Source organism: Hippocampus bargibanti, linkage group LG02 (genome assembly GCF_051943395.1).
Source record: "Hippocampus bargibanti isolate YZ-2025 linkage group LG02, ASM5194339v1, whole genome shotgun sequence".
Classification (NCBI taxonomy): domain Eukaryota; kingdom Metazoa; phylum Chordata; class Actinopteri; order Syngnathiformes; family Syngnathidae; genus Hippocampus; species Hippocampus bargibanti.
The window spans coordinates 18,413,849-18,432,139 of record NC_142735.1 but is presented as its reverse complement, the minus strand read 5'-3'; the positions used below and the strand labels follow the sequence as shown (position 1 = coordinate 18,432,139).

Here is an 18,291-nt window from a genome sequence, read left to right as displayed (position 1 = left end):
AGTCATGCTCATGAGGTGTAACCAGGGCCATGGATAGAACATTAGAGGTAATCAGATTGGCTAATGAGGTGAAATTAGACACAGGGATAGAACAATAGAGGTAATCAGATTGGCTAATGAGGTGAAACCAGAGCCAGGGATGGAACAATAGGGGGAATCAGTTGGGTTCAGGGAGCGGTCCACTGCTCCCCCAACCTCAGAGCAGGGACCTATCGGAGCAGGGGATGGGCACAGGGACCTATCAGAGCAGAGACCTGGCACGGCCACCTCTGTCCATTAGGGATATCGGGCCAGGGTTCCCAGCACAACTTTTGTTCTCTGACAAAGCTCTTTGGATGAAGAGCGAAATGCCAGACACCTTCGAAGAAGCGCAGATGACAGCTGAAGAAAATGTTTCCTTTTCTTCGATTGGCCACTCTTGTACGACTGAGAGCCTACACAGACGTATTGATACTGTTGGTCAGTCTCAATGTAGTCTCTGTGCCTTTTCCCTCATCCTTCATGCTAATTATGTCACCTCAAGATTGAAAATCTGGATTGTATTTTATTTTGTATGTTTGATACTCGGCGGCCCGGTAGTCGAGTGGTTAGCACGGCGGCTTCACAGTGCAGAGGTTGCCAGTTTGCGTCCCGCTCTGGAGTTTGCATGTTCTTCGGGTCCGCCGGTTTCCTCCCACATTCCAAAAACATGCATGGCAGGCAGATTGAACACTCCAAATTGTCCTTAGGTGTGAGTGGAAACTGTTGTTTGTCTCTGTGTGCTCTGCGATTGGCTGGCAACTAATTCAGGGTGTCCCCCGCCTCGTGCCCGAAGACAGCTGGAAAAGGCTCCAGCACCCCCCCCCCCTCCCGCGACCCTAGTGAGGAATAAGCATGACAGAAAATGGATGGATGATTGATACTCATAAATTTGTCGGCCAGTTTGGTTAAAAAATAATCAGTGATTCTCCAGTAAAGAAAAATCTTGACAGCCATGAAGGCACTTTGTGTGTAGAAAATACATTTCTGGTTTTTATGCTGTCTAGCAAGATTGTCACATGTGAGTGAGCATGTTTTGCCAATTAGTTATTTTCTTAGTTTTGATAAATGAAATACCATAAAATATTTTTTTTGTTTGCAGTGTAAAAAAAAATAACTTGAAACTAGATCTTACATTTGTAAAATAAACTGCAAGCCACAGAGAAGGCAGGCTAGCCGCACCCCTAGTGAGGGGAGGGGGGCATGTGGACATGCAACAACACAAACAGGCACTTGAGAGACAATCCACGGAGTCGAATTAGTAAAGATTGTTCTGCACGACGAAAGGTCACACTTGGCAGCCTCAATCTTTTACTGAAACAAACACGCACATTAAACTTGTTTTGTTTCTATTCGATTTCCAGGAAATTGTTGCCTTTAGGGCCCAGACCACCACTGACCTCACTGTTAGGTGTAAATGCAATTTGTGTGGCAGTCATTCTATTAGAATCACTTACATTTCAAAGTTAAATGTTGTGCAAGTCGAGCAATGGAATCCAAGGTAGTGTAAAAGTGTCTGTGGGCTAATGACATTACGATCCTTTGAATCAAGACTGTAGTTTTGAGCAATCGCTTGACAAATGAGCACACCAGTGGGGAAAATATGCAAATTGCTGATAGACTACACAATCTGAACCCCTTCCCACTCACCACAGTGACATACTGTATTTATATTTCAGCACTCCAGGAGTCCATGGCTCCCAGTGAGAAAGATTCAATAATCTTTGCTGAGTTTGACTATTAAACAACATATGCAGCATAATGGAATAAGATTGAAATGCCATCCAAACATATAAGCTATCGTACTTTCTTTGTCGTATGATGGCATCAAGCCCTTTCGTGCCATTCCCAATTGAAGTTTAGTTTAACATAAAACAAAGAGAATTTTAGATTTAAAACAACATAACTTGGTCATAGGAAAGTCTGCATAGCTTAATGCTGACAAACAATACAAAGCGCCATAGACTGGCTCATGAATGTTTTGCAGTGTGGCAAGGTTGTAATGCTTTAAGCTACGGTTATTTGAACTTTGTGGCAAATACTTTTGAGGCACAAATACCTTTTTCTGGGCAATTTATTAATCTGTAACTAAATATTTTTTTTATTGGGCAGACTGTGATTAAGGCACTGTCAGAACATCTCTCAGCCGTGAGTCATGAAGACGTCGGGAGTACTGCAGGATTCTGTGCTAAGTCCTCTTAGCGCAGTCTTTGCCTGTGGTTCAATTTTGGCAAAAAATGTACTGTGGTAATTGTAATGTAATTTGGTAAACAAATTTACCAAAGAAAAATGTAATAATTCACATGCCCACAATTTAGTTTTTTTTTGCTATATAAAATGGATGTGTATGTTTTAGGCACATATGTTGTATGAGCACACATGAAGTAAAAACAGCCAACGCATGAGACAACATGAGCCATGAGAAGAGTGCATGTGTGGGAGAGGTAGAACGCGCCAGTGGAAATGTATGCATCCATCAGCATCAATGTGTGGGTGAAGAAGCAGCAATTAATATGGATTTCGCTTTACGACTGCATTCTCTCCTTTTGGTTGCAAGTCAATGCATGTATTTGAAAAAAATAATGCACTCAGTTTTTTTGTATTTACATTGTAATTATACGTGCCTTTCAAAACTCTCAGCGACACATTAAAGTGGACAAATGCAAGCTGATCAGGCTTAAGCAGTTTGAGATCATTTTATATTTTTGTTAGATTCCGAGCGAAGTGGTGCTTAGCGCCCACGTACAGTATTTCACGTGATGTTATGAAGCTTATTATGTTTCAATTACGTTGACTCATCGACGCTCCCGTCTCGTCTGGATCGCACGAGAAAATAAAGAGCCATGGCCCTCTAGATAAGAGAGATTTGATGAGGTGACGCGGTTCGGCATGACTGCGATGCATTATGACCATTTGATTCAAAAATTTGAATTTAAAATTTGCACGTGCCAAGCCACTGGTGTCAAACTCATTTTTGTTCTGGATTACATTATTACTGTTTCCTTTTGAGGGTTATGACTATAACACACTTGAAAAAAATGAGGGCTTTGATAACAAGAAAATGCTGATGATACCTTTCTTATTTACTTATTTACGAGTTTCAAATGGTACAGATTTTAGCAATTTTCATGGAAGTTGATAATAATAATAATAATAATAATAATAATAATAATACATTTCATTTATAAGCGGCTTTTAAAACTCTCAAGGTCACTTTACAGTCACAGAATCAGTTTTTTTGTGAGTGAGCAGCGGCAGCCACATGCGCCAGCCTTCATTCAACCCGGAATAACTGAAATAGATAGAAAGTTAACTAGCTAGCTAATAGATAGATAGCTAGCTAATTAGATAGCAGATAGATAGCTAACTAGGTAGCCATATATATATATATATATATATATATATATATATATATATATATATATATATATATATATATATATATATATATATATATAAACTGTAAACTATAAAATAGCTCTCAAGTGAGCAACATGGTGTCAAGACCGGGAAGGACCCATTGTCTATATTGTAGACATCCACGAAAGTTGGGAAATTAAGAGACAGTCTCATTAGAGAAAAACACAATTGTCTGACTTGCTTTTGCGGGCCACATAAAATTATTTGGGAGACCATATCAGCCCACAGAGCCTTGGGTTTGACACCAGCGTGCTTAGCATTTGCCCACTGTGCCGCTCTGTTTTTTTTTTTTTTTTTTTCTCTCACTTGGAAAAGGATTTGCTTTTAAGCCAATGAAATAATATATACACAAGAACATGCATTAATTCAATAGGCTAAACATCAACGGCTAAACATCAAATAACCACTTTCACTTCTGATTATTTAAATTCTTTGAATATCAAATGTCAGCTCATGAACTAAATGACACTCCCCAGCCTTCTCTCTACAGAAAACCAAGCTCAACATTTCTTGAATGATAAGAAATAATTGTAAACAAATGTATTATGTATGTATGTAATAAAGGTATTCTATTTATCAAAGGTTATTTGTAACGGTTTTAGACCAAAAATGGTTTTGTTGGCTTGAACTACTTCCCCCCGTGATTATAGGTATTGTGTGTATTTAGAGCGACGCCAATACAGCATCCCAGCTTCATTCCAAAATAAAAGTGTATTGTCGCGCTCGAGTAGTTTGGCCTTGTTTTTCCCCGTCCTTTTAAATATGTACTTTGCTCACATTCAGGTCTCTAACCATTTGTGCTTTGGTAAATAACCATCACTGTCATGTTCCACTCCAATGAGCTGTGTCATTTATGTATGCCTTGGTTTGAATGTAGATAATGTTTGTAGGGGTGTTCCATTGTATGTTTTTTTCTGTTTCCCAATCTCACCAAAAGTTTTACTTCCAGCCATCACACGAGAGACCTTGAATTGGAAAAACGGACATAGCAAGATTGATCTTTCGTTGTTTGTCTAGAATTGCACTCGCCGTTGATTCCCGTGGCGCATTTGGTGTCATTTTCTCCTGGATGATGTGTCAGCTGAATGCACACGGGGCGTCGCTCTGCATCGATTTTGATTCGTGTTGTGAAAGATCATCCCAGCAGCCAATATCTCCTCAGAGGAGATCAAATCCATTATGCAAGTATTTCTACCGCTGTTGATTGGATCAAAGGCGAAAAAAAAATAGAAAATAAAGAAAAAAACATTACTGGCAAGTGATTATTCCCCAGAAGGGAAGATAATGCGGCCTAAGAGTGGATTATAATTGATAGGGTTTTCTTGACAGGACCACAGAATCCTCTTAACGGTTTCCTGCTAAATGATAATTGTGTGTTAGAGCAGGGCCGGCATTGCAAAAGAAACAGGAAGCAATATTTGAATTGACTTAGAGTGACGTCAACCAACAAGCAATTTGAGCTAAATTATCAAACATGTTACATCAGGGGTGTCCAAAGTCGGTCCTTGAGGGCCGCCGTCCTGTCTGTTTTCCAGCTCTCCCAGGAGCAACGCACCTGATTCAAATCATCAGGACCATTTTAATGCTGCTTCAGAGCTGGCTGATGAGCTGATCATTTGGATCAGGTGTGTTGCTCTTGGGAGAGCTGGAAAACAGGCAGGACAGCGGGCCTTTAATTGAGTATCTTAATTTTTATTAAGTTCATAGAGTTGCTTGTTCTGTAGCCACAAGGGGACATAAGCCAGTGTCTTCTTGTGCCGGTCCCAAGCCTGGATAAATACAGAGGTTTGTGTCAGGAAGGGCATCCAATGTAAAAGCTTGGCCCAAACAAACATGCGAATCAAACCTCTGAAGGTGGAGGACACTGATTCGCTGTGGCGACCCCTTGAAGGGAAAAGCCGAAAGGAAAAGAAGACTTAGAGTGACTCATACTGTAAGGCTACGTTGGTGTGCCTGCAGTGACCAAAAAGATTTGCATGTTGGAGCAATGGCTGGCAGTTTTGGCTGTCACTTCAGCCTTGTGACGTGTTTTAAATACAGCTCCTGATTTGTTGTTTGTCTGAAACGAGGTACAGTGGGGCCTCGGGTTGACGAACACCTTGCCTTACGAAATTTTCGGTTTACGAACGTTAAAGGTATGGAAATTAAACCTTGGCATAAGCACTACTTTTTGGGATACACATGGAGCGCCGCCCCACCACGGCTGGCGGAGTAATCTTCGGCGGAAGAACACTAAAGCACACGACCGAACAGCGCCCAAACCGGCCTACCTTTCCACACCCCCTTTATCGGAATGCACACGTCGATCATCTTCAACGATACTTTTGCTGTTATGGGACCGAAAAAGACCCCACAACAGGCTCGTGTTCAGCCGAAGAAGACACAAAACAAAATTACAGTCGAGGAGAAGAAGGCGATCATTGATATTTGGGATACACACATTTTGCCTTACACACTCTGTCTGGGAACCAATTAAGTTTGTAAGCCAAGGCCCCACTGTACCAAAATTGTTGCAAAATCTGAACGTCATTTATTACATGTGACCATTTCATTTTTTAGGCCAGATTTTCACAAAGATCGTACAAATTTATGTAAGATTTTCTTTCGCACGTGGCGGGCCAGATCTGGCCCTGGGGCCTTGACTTTGACAACTGTGCCACATGCCTTTTTTATACTGCCCCCATGTGGCCAGAAGGAGCAGGACAATGTCCATTTATTTTAGATGAAGCATTTTTCCGAATATTTGACAATCAATCCTGTTTTTTAAAGTACAATATTAGCGACCCCTATGTTTGCCATTCTAATTCTTTTTAATCCATTTTTTACTGTAATTTTTTTTATTTTATTTTTATTTTTTCCCAATATTCTATCACACCCATTTCCGTTGTTATTGTCCATTTTCATTGTATCTATCTATCTATACATCTATCCATCCATCCATTTTTGGGGTGTTGTAAATGACTTAACGGCATTCCATTTGCTTCAATGGGGAAAATATTTGAGACACAAGCATAGTCCCAGAACAAGTTATTATCTTAAAGGCATCACTGTGACAGCGCTATAAATGTTTTCAATGCAACTCATCTCCATGATAAATAAAGTGCTTTGCCTGGCATTGATATAAGCGCAGCAGCATTTTATCATTTGGCTGCGGCCTTGAGAGACTTTTTATTTAAGCATCTAGTTGGTGTAATGGACTCATTAAAAGTCCATCTCAACAAAGCAAATAAACTTGAGAGGGAGGGAAAGCACTTGGCTGATATTAATACTATCCTGTCCTCCTTAATATGCCATTGCTTCATTTGGCACTCATGTACGTGAGATTTTTTTTCCTCCCCACTCCTCTCCACTGACAGATTGGTCTCAGCTAACAAAAGATGGTGAATGTTGGCATACGTTCAAAAGAAGTTAAATGTGTCTGCATCTCGGTATAGAAATGGGCATCCCCACCATTTTGGCCCCTCCTTGTGTTGGTTGGACCAAATGCTTTCGCCCATAGCGCCAATCCAAAAGTATGGAACTCACCAGCAGCCCATCTTGATACCTATCGGTCCTGGATATGGATCCCTTTCTCATTTGGCACTTTTCTTTTTCAACATTGAAAGGAAAGCAGGCAAATCCACACAAGTTAATTACGAGAGGTAGAGCGGGACGACTGGCTCGAGAGAGCAGCCTTTTGCTGGGCTTCCAACCTCCGCTCGTGCATGACCGAGATAAATCCTGCACAACAGATCCGAATTTTGAATGGAGATGAGAAGGAGTGTGGGCGAGTTTTGACTTGAAAAATATAGCATCAAGCAATTTTGGAAAGCAAAGGGTGCAATTGAAGGTAGTGAAAACTGCAAAGCAAAATAATCATCGCGTTGACATGATTGTCCCCTTTTTGGATTGGATTGGATTGGATTTGCCTTTATTAGTCTCACAGTTTTTTCTATAAAAGTTCTATAAAAGTTTTTTCTATAGTCTTTTTATAAACTAATATGACATTTTGTCCATCCATCCAACTATTTTCAAATCTGCTTACCCTCACAAGGGTCGCGGGGCCTATCCCAGCTGGCTTTGGACAGTCGGCGGGCGACACCCTGAACTGGTTGCCAACCAATCACTGGGCACACACAAAGGACCATTCCCGCTCACAATCAAATCTATGGACAGTTTAGAATGTGTCATGAGGCTGCTGTCTGCATATTTTCGGAATGTGGTTAGGGGACTGGAGAAAACCCACGCAGGCATGGAGAGAATATAAGATTTATAGGAACGTCTGAAGCACTTCTTTGAGAAATGTCTGGAAAATTAACTTATTCACTGCCAGACGCCAGACAATCCATGCATGCCAACACTGCAAAACACAAACTTAAAACAATAAATAGGTCGATTGTTTTTATTAACTCATTTAATGCCAGATGTGCAAAAATGTGTCGACTCCATTGCCAGGGGTTTTGTCATTTTCACTTCAATTGCAGGACCCACAGTATATTAAGTTTTACTACTACATAAATATTCAATGCAGCATAAGAAATCTTATACTCACTGCTTTCATCAGAAAAAAAGAGTTAATTCCTAAGTTTGATCGATCTGGTGTAATATGAGATGTAATTGGGGGCGGCTGTACAAAAGGCAAACGCTGCCCCCTCTTGGAAAGGAAAAACATTGCCAGAGGTCTGACCAGCACTTGATCAGCACTCCCGCAGGAAAAACCAAAACACAAACAAATTTGGAAATGGCGCTCCATGTCATATTTTCAATTCCCGAATACATTTGGGAATGGCAGTGAATGAGTTATTTTCTGTTACATTCTGAACATGAGTAAGTGGATGAGAAGCAACGTGTACAATGGCCGTTTTTCTTCTAATGTTCTTCTTGTGTGAAGCCTGTTCTGGAATAGAAAGTTCTAAAAAAAGGCACACAAAGCCGCAGAGTCACACATTCATCTTTGAACTTCAAAATCCAAATAGATTAGATTCAAGCTTTGACCCAAATGTCTCGGAGTATCTTTTTTATTACAGAGAGCAGCAAAATCAACCCATGGCAACATCTAAAAGAATTGCCTGCGAAAGGATTTAAGTAGGCTACATTGAAGGCAATTTGCTAGTTACCCAAAGCTATTTTCCTCCCCAAGCTGCTCATTAGATGACTTGATCTCTTTTTGCTTTGCTCTTCTCACCAGAGCATATCCGTACCCACTAGACCACAGGTGTCAAAGTCAAGGCCCACGGGCCAAATCCGGCCCGCCACATCATTTTTTTCGGCCCGCAAAAGCAAATCAAACTTGTTAAATTCCATGATGATTGCTCAAATCTGAGCCAAAATTTCATATTTTTGGATGTCAACCACAATAAAAGTCATTATTCTTGACTTCAGATTTGAAAACGAGTTATTCATTAATTTGCTGTGTGCTCTATATGTAATATTTGAAGGGATTTAAACATTCTAATGGGTTCCCCAAATTCATAACGGCCCTCGAGAGGAAACCATAACTACAATGTGGCCCGCGGCAAAAAAAATGACTTTGACACCCCTGCACTAGACTATGGAAAGAGCTCCGAGGGCACAGGATAATGGCAATGCTGTCAGTAACCATTCTATTAGGCAACTTCGATACCACCTGTACGTGTAAATTATGAAACAATCTGTTATCGTGAGGATAATAGCGCTGGTGCTGAAGCTTGGCAACGCAAGCACAAGAGATGCATCAGTACAAAAAAAAGTTACGTTTTGTTGCCGCAAGGTTCTCTAGAGCTGGATTTTGGCGGGAGACATTCTGCGCAAAAAGTGTCTCTCCTCCCGAGAGGGCACACAAAAACCAGTTTAGACAAGTAAGAGATTTTTATTGTTTGCCTTCTGCTTTGCAAGGCCTTGAATAAATTAAATAAAATAAATACACAATCCATCGACTGTTTCTCCACTCTGGGAAAAAAGAGTGTTGAATTTACTCACTTTTATTTTCTCAAATCATTGTAGACAATAGAATTATCTGGATACAGATCTTTCTTTTTTAAGCAGATGTTTACAATTTTATTTCATCCTACTATCAATTATATGAGACTACCTTTTCCCCAAATTTGCCTCTTTCAGACCATTTTATTGATCCTCGAGATGACACACGGCTTTTTGTCTCAATAATACTTTTTTGCACCAAATCATACTAGTTTCAGAGCTAGTAGTAGCAGGACATGAGCTAGTAGTCAGAGCTCATGTGCTGCTCTCATTTGTGCACATTTGTCACCCTGAAAAGAGTGAAACCTTGAGGGAAAAAGTTCTTTTTAATCTTTACTCACTTTTCAATCCAGGAAGTTTTTAAATACCATATTTTCTGCACTATGAGGCGTACCTAAAAGACAATGTTTTTTTCTAAAGCTGACCATGCGTCTTATAATCCGGTGCGGTTTATGAAAGAAAGAGGTTTTTAAATATGTCATTCGTTGAAGGTGCACCTTATATTCCAGAAAATATGGTACTATATGTAAAATGTTAGTAACTTCACCTGTACATGTTGAAAATCACATATCTATAGCAATGGGTGCTTTTAAACAAAATACACAGAAATGTCATATGAAGATTAATGATCCTGCAAAATCGGAAAATTCAATGAGCCTGAATCATAGCGAAGTAGCCATGCATAATTAACAGCTGGGAGCCAAATAAGAATGTGGTCATTATCTCCACTGTATGTTTTATTAATGCTCATCTGTATCTGTCATTTGTTTTATCTGTGCTGTAGCGCACTGCATTATTCTCCACTGTAAAGGCAATGAATATAGATTCTCCAGAGGCAATAGCTTTCATGCAAATGTGTGCATGGATTGTACGATGAAGCACAATTCAATGCACTCTCAATTGATTGCTTTTCGGCTGTTTGTGCTTAGACAGGCTTGTAAAATTGCACTCCCCACCCCTCTTCTTCTACAGGAACACTTCACACCGGAATGCAAATTCAAGGAGTCGGTGTTCGAGAACTACTACGTGACGTACTCCTCCATGATATACCGCCAGCAGCAGTCAGGCAGGGGCTGGTACCTTGGTCTGAACAAGGAAGGAGAGATTATGAAGGGCAACCACGTCAAGAAGAACAAGCCGGCGGCCCACTTCCTTCCGAAACCTCTGAAAGGTAAGTCTGTGTAAGCTCTCAGTCGTACAGGAGTGGTCCATCGATGAGAAGGTTTCTTCAGCCGTCATCTGTACAAAAGTGAAGGTTTCGGACGTTTCGCCTCCTATCCAAGAGGCTTCGTCAGCGAACTAAAGTCTGACTGGTCGTATCGGCCCCATTTATATATCCCTAATGTCCAGACCTGGTGGCGCCGGACACAGCTATGATAGGTCCCTACTCTCAGGTTGGGGGGCGCGCGGGACCCCCCCCTGTTGCCCCACTGATTGTTCCTACATTCCTGACTAACGATTGGCCTATTACACCCACTCCCCCCGGTATCACCTCATCAACATAACGACCCTCATCAGCATTGCGAAAGTTGCCTAACCTGTTTTGCCTGAGCAGGCTATTGTATGAACGATCCAAATTGAACCTCACACCACCAGACCGGTTTAATGAAGGATTTTGTTGTTTTATAAGAATCGCCTCTTTTACCCCCCTTTCAAACCATCTATGTTCTTTCGCTAAGATTTTAACCTCATTGTCGTCAAATGAGTGGTTGCTAGCTTTTAGGTGCAAATGTACTGCCGATTGAGGCCCACTAGTATTATCCCTGCGATGTTGATAAAGTCTTTTTTTGAGAATTTGTTGAGTCTCCCCAATGTACTGCTCTTTACAATTTTCATTCTTACAATGTATGGAATAAACTACATTACTTTGTTTTTCATTTGGTAGCCTATCTTTAGGATGCACTAATTTTTGCCTTAACGTGTTTATCGGTTTGAAATAAGTAGGAATTTTATGTTGCCAAAGGACTCTTTGTAATTTTTCAGAAACTCCTGCAATGTACGGTACTGCTACTCCTCTCCTTTTAGAATCTTGAGAATTATTGGTTTCGTTCGCTATTCTTTCTTTCTGACATTTGTTGAATGACCACTGAGGGTACCCACAGTTAGTGAGTGCTCTCCTGATATGTTTTGACTCCTTTTCTCTACCTTCAGTGCTAGTTGGTATTAGTTTAGCCCTATGCTGGAGGGTTCTGATAACTCCTAGTTTATGTTGTAAAGGGTGGTTAGAGTCAAAAAGTAAGTATTGGTCAGTGTGCGTAGCCTTCCTAAAGACTTCTGTTTTTAGCGCTCTGTCCTCTTTTATAATTACTTTACAATCCAAGAAGGCTAGTTGGTTCTCTTGAATGTCCTCACGAGTAAATTTAATGTTGAAGTCTACAGAGTTGAGATGATCTGTGAAGGATTGAATTTCTTGTTTCTTAATTATGACAAAAGTATCGTCCACATATCTAAACCAGTGTCTAGGTTTTGTCCCTGGGAAGGACATACAATAGCCTGCTCAGGCAAAACAGGTTAGGCAACTTTCGCAATGCTGATGAGGGTCGTTATGTTGATGAGGTGATACCGGGGGGAGTGGGTGTAATAGGCCAATCGTTAGTCAGGAATGTAGGAACAATCAGTGGGGCAACAGGGGGGGGTCCCGCGCCCCCCCCCCCCCCCCCCCCAACCTGAGAGTAGGGACCTATCATAGCTGTGTCCGGCGCCACCAGGTCTGGACATTAGGGATATATAAATGGGGCCGATACGACCAGTCAGACTTTAGTTCGCTGACGAAGCCTCTTGGATAGGAGGCGAAACGTCCGAAACCTTCACTTTTGTACAGATGACGGCTGAAGAAACCTTCTCATCTCTGAAAGGTAACAACATTTCCTGTCAGACAACTTGTGTAATGTCATGACGACAGTTCAATTTTCCTTCATAAATTTGGTGGAAAAATGAATTTTTACAACGGGCCATTTTGGGGATACACATACTGTTGTGCCGAGGAAACAGTCAAACTAAATATAACTATGTCCAACGGGTTTCTTAAATATGCAGGTTTTTTTTTCAATGAAGCTCCCCAACTCACTTCCACTTTGTTCATTGGCACATGATGCTCAAATGATAGCAACGAATTGCCGGAGTGCCTCAACTCACGCCAATGTAATTTCCTTTCAATTAAATGCCACAACACTACACACTACATGAAATTCTGACCACTCACTTTGACATAGTTCCTTGGCAACAAGATACCATAGAATGCTGGAAAAGCACGTTTTTTGGGTCCAATTGAATCCCCTTGCTTATCTAACAAAGGTCAAATTCATGGCAGCATGTATGGCCCATCATATAAACATTTACACCCCAATTGAATGACCTTTTTTTGTCTTTTTTTTACCGGGGGTCATAAAATCAAACACTCAATCTTCTTTTCACATACACAAGGCCTTTCCCCTCTCTTATGGGTGTTTTAAGTTACATTATTTTGTCGTGCTCCATCCATGTCTGTGTGCTTTGGACAGTCTCTTCTGGTCAGCCCCTCATTAGCAATCTGTGTGCGTGCCCCTCTGGACGGCTGTAATAGCCTTTCTGTTTCATTTAAATGGCCATCTACAGGGTCTCAAATACACTTAAGGTGGTCATGGAATAATTTCGTTGCTATGAGAGTTTGGATTGGATTGGATTTGCCTTTATTAGTCTCACAGCAGCAAAGTGATAAAAGGAATGAAAGTAGAAAAACAAAATACATGAGCTGCTGGAAAGGCAGCCACTCTTGCGGCGCCATCTTGAAATCAAAAGAACAAAAAAATAATAATAATATGACAACACAAAGACGATATTACAACACAAAGACACAGAGAGTCATTCATTCTTTAGCACTTTCGGTACTATCTTTATTACATAAAGCAGTTCTAGATGAAAGAGGAGAGGATCAAAGCATCTTTTCACCAGTGGATCAGGCACATCATGGTGGAATGTGCACGTCGACTACAAGCTAAATGTTGAAAGCAAACATGCAGCTGTAGCATCCGTTGACAAAAAGAGATTGTGTCACATTTCGTGTCCCATATAAATCTGCTTCAATTCCAAGCCGCGACAGTTTCACATCCGCATCGGCGCTCTGCGTGTGTAAAAGAACATACTGAGGTGAAAGACACAGAAACGTTTATATATAGTCATTTTCAGAAAATGCTAAATCTTCAGTCTTCATCTTCTTCATTAGTACAAGGTAATATTTATCTTTGATTGTACTTTGTAGAGTAAAAATAGAATTCCTGTTGTATTACTTAATAATTCATTTCACTAAGATTTTTGAAAAAGGTTGTGGCTAACATGATAAACTGTCCACTAAAGTAACCGTTGTGCCGATAGCGTTGTCCAAAGCGTACATATTCAGATCTGTCACTCATGTTTTGCCCTATCAGTGTCTTACTGAACATTGGAGGTTGAGATCAAGAGTGAGACTTGTATTCCTGACACAATCTAAATGCTTGTAAAATGAATCACGAGTTGAACGGACGCCCTTTCGGCCCTGTATCGCTAACAAGGCGTGTACCCATTGTCAATAGTCTCCCGATGAAATGCATACATGGGGTGATGTGTTTACACAGTGTCGTCAGGATCACTGCTCTCACCCAAAAATGCTTGGCTAAGTGAAGTGTGTGAAGGAGCGAGTCTGCTTCTTTTCCGCCGCAGCCTCCCTTTGGGTTGAACAACAAATAGCATTCTGTTGACAACATCCTGAAACCAAACACTGCACACCTTAGATTCTCGCCATTTTTTTGGTCTCCAACTGGCTGCTGAGATGCAAACTGGGCAAAATGCTGCCCACACAGCATAGAAAAGCAAATGCAAGTGTTGAATTTATAATGGCGGCCTGTGAATATAGGATTTGTTTTTAAGTGTGCCAACTTGATCTTTTGTGACATCTTGATTCAGCACTTTGCAGCCAGGCCGCTCGCCCGGGACCCTTTCTGAACTCATCGCTCTTTGGTTCCTGCATAGACTTTATGAATCGCAGAAACTTTATATACTTAAAAACTGCTTCCAAAAAGCATTATGTTCGAACATTCTTTCTCTGTCTCGCATTAGCCACATTTCTTTATGTTATAAGACAGCATCTTGGAGATAGGTGAGGATTATTTGTTTGAGGTTATGATTTGGGAAGGGTTTAGTTTCGGATTAGTATTAAATTTTGATTTGGTTTGGGGTCGTTTAGGCCTTTGATTTGGGTTAGCATGCAATTCTGGGTTAAGGTTTAGACCTTTGGTTTAAATTAGAGTTAGAGGCTAGCCTTGTGGGGTTGGATTCAGTTTTTGTTCAGGGTTAGGTTTTAGTTTAAATTCAGAGTTTAAGTACATAATCTCGGTTCTGTACAGAGTAGGGTTTTTCACTTCAGATTTCACTTTCAGTTAGCATGTTAGTTCAGGTTCGAGTTTTGAGTTTTAGTTTAGAATACAGTTAGAAGGTAGACGTTCAGTTTGATTTAAGCTCAGGTTTTTGTTTAGGGTCGCGTTTATCGCTTCAGTTTTTGGTTTGGCTTGCGTGTTCGTTCGGTTTAAGTTTTTAACTTTAGGTTCAAGTTAGAGGATTTCCTTTCGGGATTGGATTTAGGTTTTTGTTAACAGTTTGTTTTTAGTTTCTGGTCAGGGTTTTGTATTAGGTAAGGTTTATTTCTTCAGAATTAGCTTTTGGTGAACATATACGTCCAGGTCCAGGTTTCAGTTTAAAAATATCTGAATTCAGATGCATTCATTTCATGTGACCACATGATGAATTAAAGTTGGGTAAATTCAATAAAAAAAACTTTTTTCCTTCCGATATTTCTGTGTAATTCAATTCACGGCAGCGACTTGTTGAAATATTCCCTCATCAACTCTGTTGTCCCCCTTTTTTGCACAGTGGCCATGTACCGAGAGCCGTCCCTCCATGACCTGACGGAATTCTCCCGCTCCGGTAGCGGCACGCCCACCAAGAGTCGGAGTGCCTCGGCGATGCTGAACGGCGGCAAAGCTGTGAGCCAGAACGAGTCGACGTAGCGCCGCCAGCCGGAATCCACCTTGAAACCTTACCTCCAGCAGAGCGTGAATCCAAGCAGACCCTCTCCTGTATCAGCGGTTCAGCACTTGCTGCAACATGCCACGCATTAAACACCTAGAATACATCAATCACTATAATCAAAACAACAAAAAAACACATAGAGACTTGGCTGCATTTATCATGGTTTCCAACACCTTTAACACAAAGACATCATGGCACAATCACCATTCTGAACACAAATCTAGTCACTTTGGGGCTAATATATTATCGATTTACTTACCACTTAGCTCATCTATTTTTATTTCATTTATCCCCACGCAGCGAGTGTTAATTCAGGGGAACCTTTGGGGCGGCCGGCGTACAGTACGAGCCCGATCTCTCTCATATCCATGCTTCTGTGAATACAAAGCCTCTAAACTCCCTGGCCTGGCCCGACCCGGTTCTGTCGGCCTCGTCCAGAAAGTAGCTCTCCTTGCGTCATTGTCCACATGCTCAAAGACTGAGCTCTCTAGCATGGGGGAAATCCAAGCCTGTGCTCAGCTGACCTGACATGCGAGATCCGAGCATGGAGGCTTTAAACTCTCCATTTTTTCCAAGACGCCACAGCTGCCCTTTTTTTCTGGCTATTTCCGCAATTAGCTAAGAACATTTCATTTGCTTTCACCATTTTTTAATTTTTTTTGGTACCCTCTCGTTGTCCCGCCCTCGCCATTGTTCAGTATTTTGGTCGCGCAGTTGAAAGGACTCCAGAAAACCAAAGACTGAACGATAGAGTGTCCCTTTAAGCTGACAAAGCCAATATTGAAGGCAAAGTTGGATTTATTTTTTCTTCCCCGGTGTACTTTTATTTTATTTTTTGGGACAAGTGCAAATATGGCAATGGAAAATGATGTCAGTCACACTGGAGTAGTAAATGTTTTTCGGGAGGCGAAACGATATTTCAGTGTGTCAACCCCCGCCCCCCTTGTTCTGTCACAAAGTCTGTCCCTGGTTCTTGTGGTTTGTTTCCTCTGTGCTTGTGTCATAACTCAAAACCTCCTCTCATCATCCTTTTTGGTCAACTTCTTCTGGCTGACCGTCGAACTATGGCTTCCCGGGATGCTCGTTATATGTTTGAATAACTTGTTGTGGTGATGATATTTTCTATATTTAAAACAACTTAATGAAAAAAAGAATACTGTGGACTTTTAGGTGGCTTAACATTTTATAGGGATGTCATATTTGTAAAAGTATATGAAAAAAATGGGTGGCGGGCTTCATATATTGACTTATTCCCTCTCTTGCACAGGGCATGTAAAAAAACAAAAAAGGACCTTTTTGAGTCCGCTGAAGCTACGTATGACTTTTTTTCCAGTACATGCTTTTTGCGGGACTTCCTGCTCTCTGTCCCCTTGAGGTGGTTTGTATGAGGTGAATCTGTTGCATGGGAGAACGCAGGGGACTTCCGATCTCGAGCTGCATGATGTAGGCTGTATGTAATTAAACCCATGTTGGATCCGATGTTCCGCGCTACCAGGATAAAAATTTAAAACATTACGCAAGCAGACCTCCAGACTGCCTGATGACTTCCAGTTGTTTCTTATTTGTTGTATACACAAAAAATGCACTGAATAAAAAGTTTATATATATATATAGATATCTTTTTTAACATGTGTGACGGTTTCTTCTTGGGTTCCCTTCACTATTTCACCCGTTACAATGCACCTGCACGTTTTCAACTGTGCGCCTGCTACTTCACAAGGTGCTTCAATCTTGTGGTACCTCTCCTTAGTTGTGGAAGAAATTTCTTAGCAAGAAAAGTTGATAGTCAATATGTGTTTCCATGTAAATGTCCTAATCCGTTTCAAGACCCCCCAAAAAGCAAACATAACTGTTTTCAAAAGCATAAAAAATGATTCAAAAGGTAAAACACGTGTTACAATTACATTATTGCGCAATAAATGAGAGTGGTGCATAACGGAAAAAACAAAGAATAAAGAAAAACAATTTAAATTGCCCTCTTTAGTTCATGTTGTCTCTCAGAGGTGTTTTTTGGGGGAAAGAATGTTTGTTTTTATCAGTTCTAAACAAGCCTTTGAATGGCAAACATCAGCATAGTGATCCATCTGCGGACTGGTCGACGCTCTTTGATTCAAATTGATGTTAAACTCGCGGTCTGCCTCATAGCCACAGCACAGAGATATCTATCGATCTCCGCACAAATACTGTAGACACATAGGATAGAAGTCTTCTCCAGTGGGATGCCAGGATCATGCTCGGTAATAGCCAATGGCGAAGCAGCTATCGGTATGTTGCGTTCAGGTAACTGTGCTGAGAGGGGCAGCACATGCAGTAATTTATTTTTACCTCTTGTATCTTGAAATTTCTTGAACAACAGGCACTGTTTTTCCGTTAAGCCATTTTGTAACTTGAAAATTTCAAATGAACAGACGTTCGTAACTAATGGTACCACAGTTGGCTGGTCCTTGCTTATTTTTTAGTATTAGTTGGTGATTTCTACTTTTTTTCTTTTGAACGTTTTTGCTTGTTCTGGCGTCTATTCCAAACCAAACAAGGGCATGTGGGAAGAAAAGCGTAACATACTCTAATGCAATGGTTTTTAACCGGGGTTCGATCGAACCCGAGGGGTTCGGTGAGTCGGTCTCAGGGGTTCGGTGGATCCTCTGTCACAGAGGTCCGCCCCTCAGTCTAGAGCAGGGGTGGGCAAACTTTTTGACTCGCGGGCCGCATTGGGTTCTAAAATTTGACAGAGGGGCCGGGCCAGGAGCATTTGGAGGGAGTGTTTGGGCCGGAAATACTCCGAACAAGTTATGTCCATAATTTATAAAATCACTTCAAATGACTTCGACTGAGCGTATTTTACAAAGATTCCACAGCATATAGCTATAGTTTACGTTT

General features: G+C 41.0%; 1 protein-coding gene across 4 annotated transcripts in view; it reads left to right on the top strand.

Moving 5' to 3' along the window:
- fgf13a (fibroblast growth factor 13a) overlaps nt 1–17,036 on the top strand; it is a 101,590-nt gene extending 84,554 nt beyond the window's left edge. For all 4 annotated transcript variants that reach the window (XM_088989790.1, XM_088989792.1, XM_088989793.1 and 1 more), the window contains 2 exons: nt 10,348–10,546; nt 15,256–17,036. In XM_088989790.1, the coding sequence (XP_088845916.1) occupies nt 10,348–10,546; nt 15,256–15,392 (336 nt within the window). In that variant the 3' untranslated portion in view covers nt 15,393–17,036. The remainder of the gene's footprint in view (nt 1–10,347; nt 10,547–15,255) is intronic.
- Nucleotides 17,037–18,291: the final 1,255 nt, after the last annotated feature.